Source organism: Gallinula chloropus, assembly GCF_964237585.1.
Source record: "Gallinula chloropus genome assembly, chromosome: 24".
Lineage (NCBI taxonomy): Eukaryota > Metazoa > Chordata > Aves > Gruiformes > Rallidae > Gallinula > Gallinula chloropus.
In genome coordinates this window covers 6,125,975-6,138,953 of record NC_140109.1, presented here as the reverse complement: position 1 = coordinate 6,138,953, position 12,979 = coordinate 6,125,975, and the positions used below count along the sequence as shown (strand labels likewise).

General features: G+C 49.2%; 1 protein-coding gene across 1 annotated transcript in view; it reads left to right on the top strand.

Moving 5' to 3' along the window:
• Window positions 1–12,979, top strand: part of ARHGAP32 (Rho GTPase activating protein 32) — a 130,316-nt gene that overhangs the window by 32,062 nt on the left and 85,275 nt on the right. Inside the window, exon 5 of the mRNA XM_084275008.1 lies at window positions 7,868–7,954. Within this exon, the coding sequence (XP_084131134.1) occupies window positions 7,868–7,954 (87 nt within the window). The remainder of the gene's footprint in view (window positions 1–7,867; window positions 7,955–12,979) is intronic.

Below are 12,979 nucleotides of genomic sequence, written 5' to 3'. Positions count from 1 at the left end.
CATCCTATGGTTCTATGACTTCTGATACTCAGAGTAAAAGCTCTTGGTGGTTCCTGAAAGATGAAGGCACAGCAGCAGCCTGGTCCTTGTGCAGACTGCCTTAACTCTGTGCATCCTACATCTTCCCCACCCCAGACTACAAAATTAAACTAGAATTTGGCCAAATGTCACACTGAGAGATGAAGATTTCCATTTGAACCTGTGAGTACAGATATGTCAAAGTGGGAAGAGGGAGCTAATTGTGTGTCCCTCCTTCAGTGGTGGATGAAATGCCAGGCAAGGGTAGATGGGCTCTAATTAGAACCACTTAGATGGGCAGTAATTTGCAAAATGCCTCTTTCTGATTAGAAACAACTGGACCTTGGTGTGTGGGACTAGCAGAAGTGAAAGGGCAGCATTACAGGGCATGGGGATCATCACTGGGACTAAGGCTTCCTTGAAGGGTAAAATTGCTACGTGCTCTTCAAACTCCAGCCAGAATTTTGGGCTCAGGGGAAGGGGTGAGCTCAGTGGAGACAGGACAAGGGGCAATGGCTGCAAGTTAGAGCACAGGAAGTTCTGCACCAACATGTAGAAGAATTTTTACCTGGTGAGGGAGCCCTGGGACAGGCTGCCCAGGGGGTGTGGAGTCTCCTTCTCTGGAGAGATTCCAGCCCCATCTGGACACCGACCTGTGTGACCTGTCCCAGGGTCCCTGCTTTGGCAGGGGGTTGGACCAGATGAGCTCTGGAGGTCCCTCCCAACCCCTGTGAGTCTGTGATTCTGTGTTCAGGGGTTAAGTGGTGCTCAGTTGCTGAAGGCTAAAATCCTGCCAGTGAATAATGCTGCGCAGAACAGATGCCTGAGGATCATTCTGTGGTCATCATGGACCCCTTGGGCAAGCTGACTGATACATTGAGGCTGCTGACTGAACGGGGAAGACTTTGACAGCCAACTTTTCATCACAGAAATACTCCTTTCCTTCAGGGAATACACAGAGTGAACAGAGAGCCCTTGTACCTGGGCGTGAGGGCACACATCCTGCATTGATTCCATTGATTCACAGCGTGCCCAGCACTGGGCACCGGAGAGGAATTTTCAGGGAGCTTTTAGTTCTGATACCAGTGGGAAGGGGAGCAGGATGAGGAATCAGCTCTCCTTAAACTAAACCACTCTGGGTTTCAGGCATGTGATGGGCAGTTCGCTGTCAATTTTCCGCTTCCCCCCCGCCTCCCCTCCTGCTGCTCCCCCCTCCTTTCTGAGCAGCAGCCGCCTTTGCCGCGCCTGAACACAATCCCTGCATGCATTCCCTCCCTCTCTGTTTCTCTTGGCTCTTGTTAAACTCTCCCTGGCTTGTCTTGTGGGACCTTTCCAATGAGAGAGCGAGCGAGAGAGAAAGCGCTGCCGCCGATTCCGCTGCCGCCGCCGCGCAAATTGAGCATGAAATGGGCAGCGGGGCCACGGCGAACGGGGCTACGGAGACGGATCCTACACCCTATCCATAGGCACCTTCATCTGAAGGAGCTCCAGGAAGAGATGAGAGCCTGTGAAACGAACCTGGGGAGGGGTTTGGGGGGTGTAATTTGAGGGGGTGTGTGTTTTTTGCTAGCCTGGAGTCTCGGCGTGTTTTGGAACCGATGCCGGGGAAGGTTTTTTCAATTAGCTGCTGGGAAGCTACGGAGAGACCTGGAGCTGTTAGGCCTTGGCTTAGGGATTCCCACCCATGGAAAGAATAGATCTTTGTGGCAGGGGTAAGTAAGCACGAAGCCTTTTCCTCCCAGATCCTCTCTGCTCCCTGGAAGATGCTTTTGTGTGTTTGTTTACTGGCAGGAGCTAATGCTAAAGCTGAAATGCAAACAGCTGGAGGAACGCCTTAAGGATGGCACTGCAAGCTCCTGTGCCCACGGGGTGAATCGGATTAGGGTTTAACAGGCAGCCCTTGCTTTGCTGAGTGATCAGATGGAGTTTAAAGAAGGGGAGGGGGGGGTTAGTGTGGGTTTGTGTGGGCTCTCTTGCTGTACAGATGTTAAAGCTCAGGGTGAGGCACACCACACTGTGGCTCTCCTTCCAGAGTTCAACCTGTGGCCTTTCAAAAGGCTTTCTCTTTTTTTTTTTCCTTTGCACTGAGGAAGTGGGTCTGAAAGCCATCCTAATGAGGTGTAAGGAATTAACTGGGGCTGGGGAACATCCCAGCGGTGGTTTCCTACCTCAGCTGAAGTGAAGGGCTGTGTGGATGCACGTTGTTAAACTTGCAGCATGTCTTTTCCTAATTAGAGAAGTGAGGGGCCAGTATAAATTGGAATGTGTTGGATTTTTGAGGTGCTAGACATGTTCCCAAGCTGTTGCTGATAATGCCTAGAACGCTTCCCTTGCAATGAGGGCAGGTTTAGCGAAGGTTTCTTTCTCTAAAAACTCTAAAATGAGTTTATTTCATCATCTCTTTCCTTTTCTTTGATCTTTCATGCACCTTCCTTTCAAAACAATCCTTGGAATCTAAAGTAGAACCTCTTGAGAATGCAGATTGGCTCTGAACTTTTACATGGATAATTTTGAAAAGCACCTTAGTTGCCTGTTTCTTTTGGATGCAGATGTGTCTGTAGGTGACACACAGGTTCATATACATCTTTAAGGGTGCAGGGACATGTAACACTCATCTTTGGTGCTGTGCTGACAGGAGCCTCAGAAAAACAACGTGGAGGACAGAGAAGTTTTCCAAGATGACTTGCATGTTTTCATTCCCAGCCGGTGAGTTACTCACTCACCGGACGAAATCAGCAGCTGGGCTTTCTAGGAATGACTTCACCCACGTGCCTACCTCTGAAATTCCTGCCATGGGTCCTGTTCCAAGCCCTCAATAAACCATCTAGATCAGTGCAAATCATCTACTACAAGACCCCTGCGAAATAACAATCATTCCCTTTGCTCCTTTCAGTGGGAAAGGGTCTCTTGGAAGCTGTTAGGATGTGTCCTAACTTCTCCCTTTGTGCTGGCTCAGCTCTCCTTGCCTTTTGTGCAGGAGAGATGGACTGAAACCACTTCCTCTTTCCTGCCTATCTTTGCTCATTGCTTTTCAGATGGCCCAACACGCCTTTTATCCCTCGCCCCAGAATTTGCATATGGGAATAAAAGGGATCTCTTTAACATCCTTTTCCTTCCTGGGGCTGAGTGGCACCTTTCAGTGGAGGGTTTGGTTAGCCTGATGAGTAAGAGCTGGTGATAAGGTACTTGAGTGACTCAAAAATCAGAGCTTAATGTTTTCTGTAAGCCAAAAGGAGAGTGTTTTTGTGTTTTATTGATGTCTTTGTGTGTGGCTGAGCAGTCTGAGTAGAATAAGGGCGGCTTTGGGACTAGCTGCTTGCAAAGTACTACACAGTTTGCATGGCAGTGCTGCTCACACACAACATTTAAGAGCTGTGTGATTTAAATTGATTATTTGGAACATCTGTGGGTAGCTGGATCTTCTGATTGTTTCTCTTGTCATCTTTCACCTTTTAAAAGCCAGGAATTCATAGGGAACAACTCAATAAACTCTGGAGATCCAGGGCACAAACACCTCACAGAATCACAGAGCCACAGGGTCGGAAAAGTCCTTTAAGCTCATCGAGTCCAACCATTCCTGTCCTGTGCTAAAGCAGCTCCCTGAGCACCTCATCTCCCCTCTGTTAAACACACCCAGGGGCAGGGACTCAGCCCCCTCCCTGGGCAGCCTGGGCCAGGCCCTGACAACTCTGCCAGGGAAGAATTCTCTCCTCACAGCTGCTCTGACCCTGCCCTGGCGCAGCTTGAGCCCATTGCCCCTTGTCCCAGCTCCTGGCCCCTGGCTGGAGAGACCAGCGCCCACCTCTCTGCACCCTCCTGGCAGGGCAGGGGAGGTGGGGAGAAGGGCTCCCCTCAGCCTCCTCTTCTCCAGGCTCAACACCCCCAGCTCCCTCAGCCGCTCCTCAGAGGATTTGCCCTCCAGCCCCTTCCCCAGCCTGGTTGCCCTTCTCTGGACACGCTCCAGGACCTCCATGTCCTTCTGATGCTGAGGAGCCCAGAACTGGACCCAGCACTCCAGCTGCAGCCTCCCCAGTGCCCAGCACAGGGGCACAATCCCCTCCCTGGGCCTGCTGGCCACGCTGGGGCTGACACAAGCCAGGATGCCCTTGGCCTTCCTGGCCCCCTGGGCACACTGCTGGCTCGTGTTCAGTCGCAGCCACCCAACACCCCCAGGTCCTTCTCTGCCTGACAACTCTCCAGCCAGAGAGTTCTGTGTGTGTTGGGGGTGAGGGAGAGCTCGTCAGTTTGTTTTTAATAACATGGGATATTTTAACTTCATGAAAATATTCTGGTTTCAAACCCTAAGAAGTTGGTTTTGCTTAATGGTGTCCCTAATGGCATCTAAGGCATTTTCATGAATATTTAATTGCTTACAGAGATCAACCTTCTTACACGTTTAGAGGAAATGAAAGGGTGAGACCACATGGGAAAACACTTGCAACTGAGTACCAGAAGATCTGGGGAGAGTGTCTCTAATACAACTCTCTGAGATATTATGTCTCAATGAGCTTAAGCATCAAATATCACAGAATCACAGAGGTTGGAAGGGGCCTCCAGAGCTCATGGGGTCTTTAAACATGTCCATCTTGTCTTTCATCAAGATATATGTGCTTGGGAGAAGAAGCTGCTATCAGAGATGTTCTTTGCTTGCTCAGAAGCCTCAGTTGGGTATGAAAGGGAGAAAGAGTGAGAAGATGGGGAACTGTGTGGGAGTATAAATTGTGCATTTAGCAAGATAAACCTGAAGAGAGGAAAAATAGGCCAGATAACTAATTACTCTGACAGCATAAATGTATTTAGAAGATGTTTCCCTGTGGAAAAAGATTTGCCAAGCTAAAATTTCCAATATAATAAAATGGGATCTTCAGATATATCAAAAAACAGGTCTGGAAGGTGCCCTGTTGCAAGACAAACTGATGTGAGTAATGGACTCAGCTAAATTTGGTTTAGCACAGGAAAAATTGGACTCGATGATCTTAAAGGTCTTTTCCAACCTTGAGATTCTGTGATTCTATAAATGAAGTGGTGTTTGAATCACCAGGGTAATTAGGGAGGTGGTGAAGGGGTTGTCTGTTAGGGGACTGGAGCTGAGAGGGGTGATAACAGCTTTTTCTTTTGAGTCTGCATCTGTGAGCTTGATCAGTATTAAGGCTTTTAATTTCTACAGGGTTTGTCCCAAGAATATTTTGAGCCCTAGAATTATTATTTTATTTTAAAAATAAAGCAGGGAAATAGTTCACAGGAAAATTAGCCTCATATTTCTTGCTCTTGGCCATCAGACATACTTTTCACCCAATGAGTCCATTCCAAAGTGATGCATAAAGGTGGCATTCACCCTGTGGTTCCTTCCTTCATCTGATTTGCTAAATTGCACCAAGGCAATAAATTAATGGAGGACAGACATCAAGGAGACATTCAAGTGGGGTGGTTTAGAGAGGGGAAAAAACCAAACCATCCCATTGCTAATACTGTCAGAAGAAGTTATCAGCTGTAGTAGTGGTTTGGAAACTTATTGAGCTTCTGATGTGGCTGAGTTGGAGTGGTAGAAGTTGCATGTGTCTGGATGCTTTCACCAGGGAGTTAACCTTAAATTCCATCTTGGAAAAACGTGAAAAGATTACCAGGTTTCCTTGGAACAATGTTGTATCCTCTGCCAGGAAAAGCATCAGCCTTTCCACTGACTTAGAGCTCCTGGAGAAAGACTCTTCCAGTTCTGGGCTCCCTGGGATCAAACAACCAGGGATCTCCTGGAGAGAGTCCAGAGGAGGCTACGAAGGGGATGAAGGGCCTGGAGCATCTCCCCTGTGAGGAAAGGCTGAGTGAGCTGGGGCTGTTCAGCCTGGAGAGAAGACTAAGGGGGGAACTTATTAATGTTTATGAAGATCTGAAGTATGGGATGCAGGGGAAATGGCCAGCCCCTTCTCAGTGTCTGTGGGGACAGGACAAGGGGCAATGGCTGCAAGTTGGAGCACAGGGAGTTCCACACCGATCTGGGGAAGAACTTCTTCCCAGTGAGGGTGAGGGACCCTGGGACAGGCTGCCCAGGGGTTGTGGAGTCTCCTTCTCTGGAGAGATTCCAGCCCCGTCTGGACACCGACCTGTGTGCCCTGTCCTAGGGACCCTGCTTTGGCAGGGGGTTGGACCCCAAGAGCTCTGGAGGTCCCTTCCAACCCCTGTGATTCTGTGATTCTTTGGCATTCTTGCCATGTCTCCTTAAGATCTTAAGGATGTGTGTTGGAGGTGAAACCCTCTCAAGTTCATGTTGCCCCCAGGGCTGATTCGTTGCCATCTGCTACATCATAACCCTGGTGATGGGGAGGTTGAATCTCCTGTGACCTTGTCATCCTGCCTGGGCCCCCTTGCCAGGTGCTGCCAGTGGCTTTGCTGGTGTCACTGCTACTTTATAGCAAATCTCTAAGAATTTCCATCTTAGAGAATCACAGACTGGTCTGGGTTGGAAGGGACCTCAAGGATCACAGAGCTCCAACCCCCTGCCACATCTTATGAAGTATTTCAGTTTCTCTTGATTAATACAGCAAGCAGCTGTATTAATTTGATGCACTTAATGACTTAGTCATTAAGGCAGCCTTGAACCTGAGGTGGGTTGAAAGCACGGGGGTGCAGGCAGGTTTGGGGGGAGCGATTCTGCTCCTTCTACCTGGAAGCAAATGGAGAGAGGATGAGGAGGAGAAGGCATCATATTTTCCTAGCTTAGTGCTGTGTTCAGCTCTGGGGTGTCCGGTGCAGGAAAGATGTAGAGCTGTTGGAGGGGGTCTAGAGGAGGTCACAAAAGGTGATCAAGGGGCTGGAGCACCTCTCCTGTGAAGTCAGGCTGAGTGAGTTGGGCTGGTTCACCCTGAAGAAGAGAAGTCTCCAGGGAGATCTAATTGCAGCCTCCAAGACTTCAAGGGGTCCTACAGGAACATGGGAGAGGGTGTATTTCCTGGAAATACACCAACTTGGGCTTTTCCTCCTTGGTCTCATTTGTTTCTGTCTTCATTTGTTGTTGGGGTGGTTTTGATCTGATTACAGGGGGTTTTTTTTTACAGAGTTAAAATCTTTATGTACTCATTCTCCAAGAGAACAGGAGTAGTACCTCCAGACCTCTGTGTAAAAAGTGCTGAACTCTTCTTCAACTCCTTCAATTTTGAAGCTGGCATTGTTTAGACTTAAGAAAGCCAGTAACTCTTGTGGCAAGCACAGCACTGCTTTCCCTGGGTGATTTAATGTCCATCCTAACTTCTGTTTTCTGAGATGTAACTGTGAACCATTCTAAGTGTGGGATATCAAGACTGGTAGGCATAGCAGGACCAGTTGTGGTGCTCAGCAATAAAAGCAGGTCCTGATGTTGTGTTTAACATCTCTGTATGTGATGAATGATGCCATAAAAAAGAATCTCTGCTGGGGTAAATTGCTTGACACCACTGAAATGAGGAGATGTGTTTTATTAGCTGATCTCAGCCTGAATTTATAAAGGAAAAATGGATAAAACGAGGACTTTACAGCAGAGAGGTAATTTTGCAGACTTCTAAGCTAGAGATTTAATCCCTGGCTTGAACACTTTGCCTTCCTGTGGCTGTTTTTGTTCTGAACCCTGGTTTTCCTTTGAAACTGTCAGGTGAGATGCCAGAACCCAATGGCATCCGAGGCTCTGGCTAAGCCCCAACTGCCGAATGCTTTTCTCTCTTGACAACTCCAGACAGACAAGCGCTTCCCTGATCCTCAGCATCTCAGGGAGCAAGTTGCTGGGGCCGTTGTGCTTCGTGCATGATTACATGCCTGGTTTCTCCCTGCTCGCTGACCTGGTCTTTCTCTTTTCTCCACCCCCCTCCCTGCTCCCTTGGTGTAGCTCTCGCTCCCGGAGGAACAGAATGAAGTAACGAGGAACGGCTGCGAATCCAAGGAGCTGGTGTACCTGGTACAGGTCTCTTGTCAGGTAAATGGCACCTTTTCTGTCCGTGTCTGTCCATCCCATCCTCCTCCCCACTGTAATATGATGCTTTTCTGCAGCACACATAGGGTGTTTGTCCCCCCCCACGTCTTCCCTAGCTCCATCCTCCAAAGGATGCTGCCTGTGGTACTGTGAGTGGCTCCTTTGAAGAAAAGGAAAGTGGGGAAGAGAAAAAAAGGAGTCTGTTAAGGAAATAATCCTCACAGCAGTCTGTGCTGCAGCATGATTAGCCTGGAGATAGAAGTGTGCATGCTCAGACCCTGCCTACATCTGCCTGGCTGTTGTGGTGGTGGGGGAGTGCACGGCGACACATGGATGTACCAGAGAGATAAACAGAGCAGGGGGGATGCTGGCCAGTGTGTTGGTGGATGAAGGCTTGCTGCTGGCAGCAGGGAGGTGGGGGGGTTCTTGATCTGTTCCCAGTTACATCTCCAGACACCTGGCATGAAATTCTGTCACTGCCACTGTGGCCATGGTATCAAAATAGCTGCTGCTTCGTACCGCGGATTCCCCATCCTCTAATACGGGGGGAGAGACTTTGTAAAATGCTGCAGTAGGAGGTTATCACATTTTAATGTGTTGAATTAAATCCTTTGTAGGAAGCACATTGTGTTCACCGTTTAGTCAGGAGTTACTACCCCTGTTTGGTCATTTTTCTGCTCTTAGAGTAGTGTTTCTTTCCCCAATTCATTGTGGCACTTCCCAAGCATCCATCTTACCGACTTGAGCTGACCATGAGTGGGGATGACTGCATCACTCTCTTCAGAGCTCTCAATGTGATTCTCCTGACGTTTCCTGGGTGCTAAAAAGGAAGCTTTGCCTACACTGGAATCATTCAGGGCAGGGAAGTAATCACTGTTGGGTTGAACCAGCGTTGTGACATCCGTACACACAGGGAGAGGTGATGGATCTGCGCTGTTCTTGCTCTTCTGCCCCAGTTCTGTGTGTGTGCTGGGGTAGGGTGTTGTGAGTGAAGCAGCCTGCTCTGTGTTGAAGGTGGAGCTTGGTGCTGGGCTGAGCTCCAGCAGCGTATTAGTGCGACGGCAACACACTGAATGATGGAGATGCTCACAGAGCGCGTACACACGTGTGTAGAGGTGTAGTTACAGGGCATTTAAGGCAACAGGACTCAGTGACATCTCTAGAGCTGAACAGGACACCTTCAGGTATGATTCTGTCCTTGAACCCTGCAGAATACGTGTGGGAACAAGGCCCAGGAGTAGCAAACACCTGATGTGTGGCATGTGAGGCGGCAGTGCCGGGGTGGAAGTGATCCTGTCTGTCCAGCAGCTCAGCTGACGCTTCCATCAGGCTCCTGGATGCTTTGCAGGGATGTTGCTGAGAAAACAGTGCAGAGATTTGATTAGTGTGGGGACAACACAGTGAATTCTTGGGCCTTGGCTGAGGAAGGGGAGGTTTAACCGAGCTGCCGTCCGGTAGATCCAGAGGCTGTGGACCATTCCCACCTGCTGAGTTCTGTTACCTGCTTTTTCAGTGGCACTGAACTCAAATTAAAGTCCTGGGAGTTGGCCTCACCTCTTTAAAGCATGGCCATAGAAACAGTTGCTTTTTCCTTTTTATTTTTTCTTTTTTCCCCCCTCTTTTTCCTTCATTTTTTTGATTTTTCCTCAAGTAATCCTGGCTAGCTGGAATTTCTCCCCACCCCAAGCCTGTGATTCACCTCTCATGTGTCAATCCCTCTACTTACAAAGCTTTTGAACCTTGTGGCATCCAGATTCAGTGAAGGAGAAGACATGGAAGGAGCTTGCATGCCTGAGCATCACTTTTACCATGGAGATACCTCACCCCTGACATCTCACAGCCTCTCCAGATGTCTGAGGAAGGATTACAAAATGAGATTCCCATTCTTTTGATTCCCATCAGACACCAGTGATGTCGGATGGGTTTGGCTCCACGTTGGGATTGAATGGGAGGTGTGAAGTAGCTCATGGGATGGGGAGAGATGTTGGCAGGACGCAGCTGTATCAGGCCAAAAAAAGTATCGAAGGAGAGAGGATAAAAACCCTCTAAACCAAATCTCACTTTGCTCATCCTCTTGGATCTGCTACTGGTGCTTAGTCTGCTGCAGATCTCAGGTCCTTCTCTGCCCGACAGCAGAGCCACCTTCCCCATTTCCCTGCTTTTCCTGGGATCATGTCAACATCCTTTAAAGGACAGCTCTTTCTCCTGCAACCTGGGTAGGTTTCTAAGGCTGTTCTCAAAGCAGGAAGCTCTCATGGTCCAAACAAACATGGGTTTTCTCCTTTTTATTCTGCTTGTGTTTGCAGATCCCACACTGGCAGCAAGCTGAGCCATGCACTGTTGTTGTACAGGATGCACTGGGCTTTGCCCTGTTCCTGGTTTTTTGTTGGATGCAGCAGTTGCTGTCTGTGCTGGGCTCATTTGATTGATAGAATAAGGCCTCTGATGTACTAGATGAGGGCGTTTACAGAAATATGTATGTCACTTCTATCCCCAGGCTCTGCCTTGCAGGAGATTCAAGCTCAGTATCTTCTGTTTGAAGAACAGTATTTGCAAAGCTCCCAAGGCAACCCCATCCTGCCTTCCATGGCTGGAAGTGTGGTCACAGTAATAAGCACTTCAAGGACGCCAGGAAAAAAAAATGGGATCTGAGTAGGAAGAGCAGACAGGACTCCCCATCCTGGGTAGTTTGTGGGAAGGGGAGAGGAGAATATGTTTTTGCTGAAGCAAATGGCTTACTCAGGCTGCTAACATGTGAGGGATGCTTTGCTGGCTCTGCCCAGCTTCAGTGGTCCACTCTAAAACCCACAGATTGCTGGCAGTAGGGATTGTGAGTCAAGCATTTGAAAAATTTTTTGTTTGAATGGTTTGGGGGGTGAGTGGGTGTTTTCTTAAAGGATTGCCTTTTGTCTCTTTTGTTCTTTAATATATTGATGGTTTTGTCTTGTGAGATTGAAGGGATCTTGAGGGAGACTGGCTGGAGAGGTGTCAGGCAGAGAAGGACCTGGGGGTGTTGGGTGGCTGCGACTGAACACGAGCCAGCAGTGTGCCCGGGGAGCCAGGAAGGCCAAGGGCATCCTGGCTTGTGTCAGCCCCAGCGTGGCCAGCAGGCCCAGGGAGGGGATTGTGCCCCTGTGCTGGGCACTGGGGAGGCTGCAGCTCCAGTGCTGGGTCCAGTTCTGGGCTCCTCAGCACCAGAAGGACATGGAGGTCCTGGAGCGTGTCCAGAGAAGGGCAACCAGGCTGGGGAAGGGGCTGGAGGGCAAATCCTCTGAGGAGCGGCTGAGGGAGCTGGGGGTGTTGAGCCTGGAGAAGAGGAGGCTGAGGGGAGCCCTTCTCCCCACCTGCCCTGCCCTGCCAGGAGGGTGCAGAGAGGTGGGCGCTGGTCTCTTCAGCCAGGGGCCAGGAGCTGGGACAAGGGGCAATGGGCTCAAGCTGCGCCAGGGCAGGGTCAGAGCAGCTGTGAGGAGAGAATTCTTCCCTGGCAGAGTTGTCAGGGCCTGGCCCAGGCTGCCCAGGGAGGGGGCTGAGTCCCTGCCCCTGGGTGTGTTTAACAGAGGGGAGATGAGGTGCTCAGGGAGCTGGTTTAGCACAGGACAGGAATGGTTGGACTGGATGAGCTTAAAGGGCTTTTCCAACCTGGTGATGCTGTGATTGAAGCTCAAACACCTAGAGACCAGTTACTGACCAGGTGCTTCTGATGTTCTTCCTGTGACAAGCTAGGGTTCTTTGAACAGATGACTCAAGGGGATAAATTCCAGCACAAACCTATATCCACACATGCCTTTTTTATATACATATTAAAACAACAAAAAAAGAGAACAGCTGGCCTCACCCCTGGTATTGTCACCATTCCACTTGATGTCTGGTTTCCATGCAGCTCCTGGATGGGTCCTACCAAGGATGAGACCTAAATACACCCCATGGGTCCCAGAATACTTCCGTGGTGGTGCAGCTGAATAGAATCAGGTGGAAAACTGAAGATGTTTGCAAAAAATCCTTTTTGTGATCTTGGGGATTTATTTGTCAGCTCCCCAAAACTTCCTAAAACCTGGCATCTATGGATCAAGTATTTTTATCCTAACCTTCCAGGGTACACCTTCAGCAGTGTTGAAACCTCTGTCCTAATCATTCCTCAGGTGAAGAGGGCTGTTCTCAGTCAGAAGAAAGCAACTAAGATCCTTGTTCCCCCAATGCTAATCCATCACTAGGTGTCCTGTGCTTGGATGCTTGATCTTAGGTCATGTACGACCTGTCTTGTGCTCTCAGCAGTGATAAATAAAAGTGAAGTGACAAGCGTAACGTGGATTAATAAAGAACCTCTGAAGCTGGTGAGCAGCCTGAAGAGCATTGTTGGGCTCTGTCCAGGGCTGAGGCAAAGTGCTGCCAAGGTGGAGTGTCTTTGAAGAACCTGGCTTTTGGAGAATAAACCAGATTCTGGAGGGAAGGTTTTGGATTATATTAAGCCTTTAAGAACTGCATAATTACATCTCTTACTCTGTAGCTGTTGTGATAATACTATAGGATGAATTAATTCATTAAGCAGGATAAGAGCAAGGATATGAGTGGATTTTGGTGTTTCTCTGCATACCACTGATTTTGGGCAGGGCTGTGCTCCCATCAAACAGGACTGACACTGTGGTGTGCTCTGTCCTTTTGCTTTTGGGGAAGCAACGTTACCCTCTGTTTGTCACAGGATTTGTATGTAGCTCTGAGATCGTCGACTCACACCAAGTGCTTTGGATGTGTAGGGCTGTTGCCCTGTCATCTTCACTGCCTTTTATCCTGAAGCATACAGTCACAGAACCATAGGGGTTGGGAGGGACCTCCAGAGCTCCTGGGGTCCAACTCCCTGCCCAAGCAGGGTCCCTAGGACAGGTCACACAGGTTGGTGTCCAGATAGGGCTGGAATCTCTCCAGAGAAGGAGACTCCACACCCCCTGGGCAGCCTGTCCCAGGGCTCCCTCACCCTCACTGGGGAAAAGTTCTTCTGCATGTTGAACGACTTCTTGAGCAATAATGCAGCAA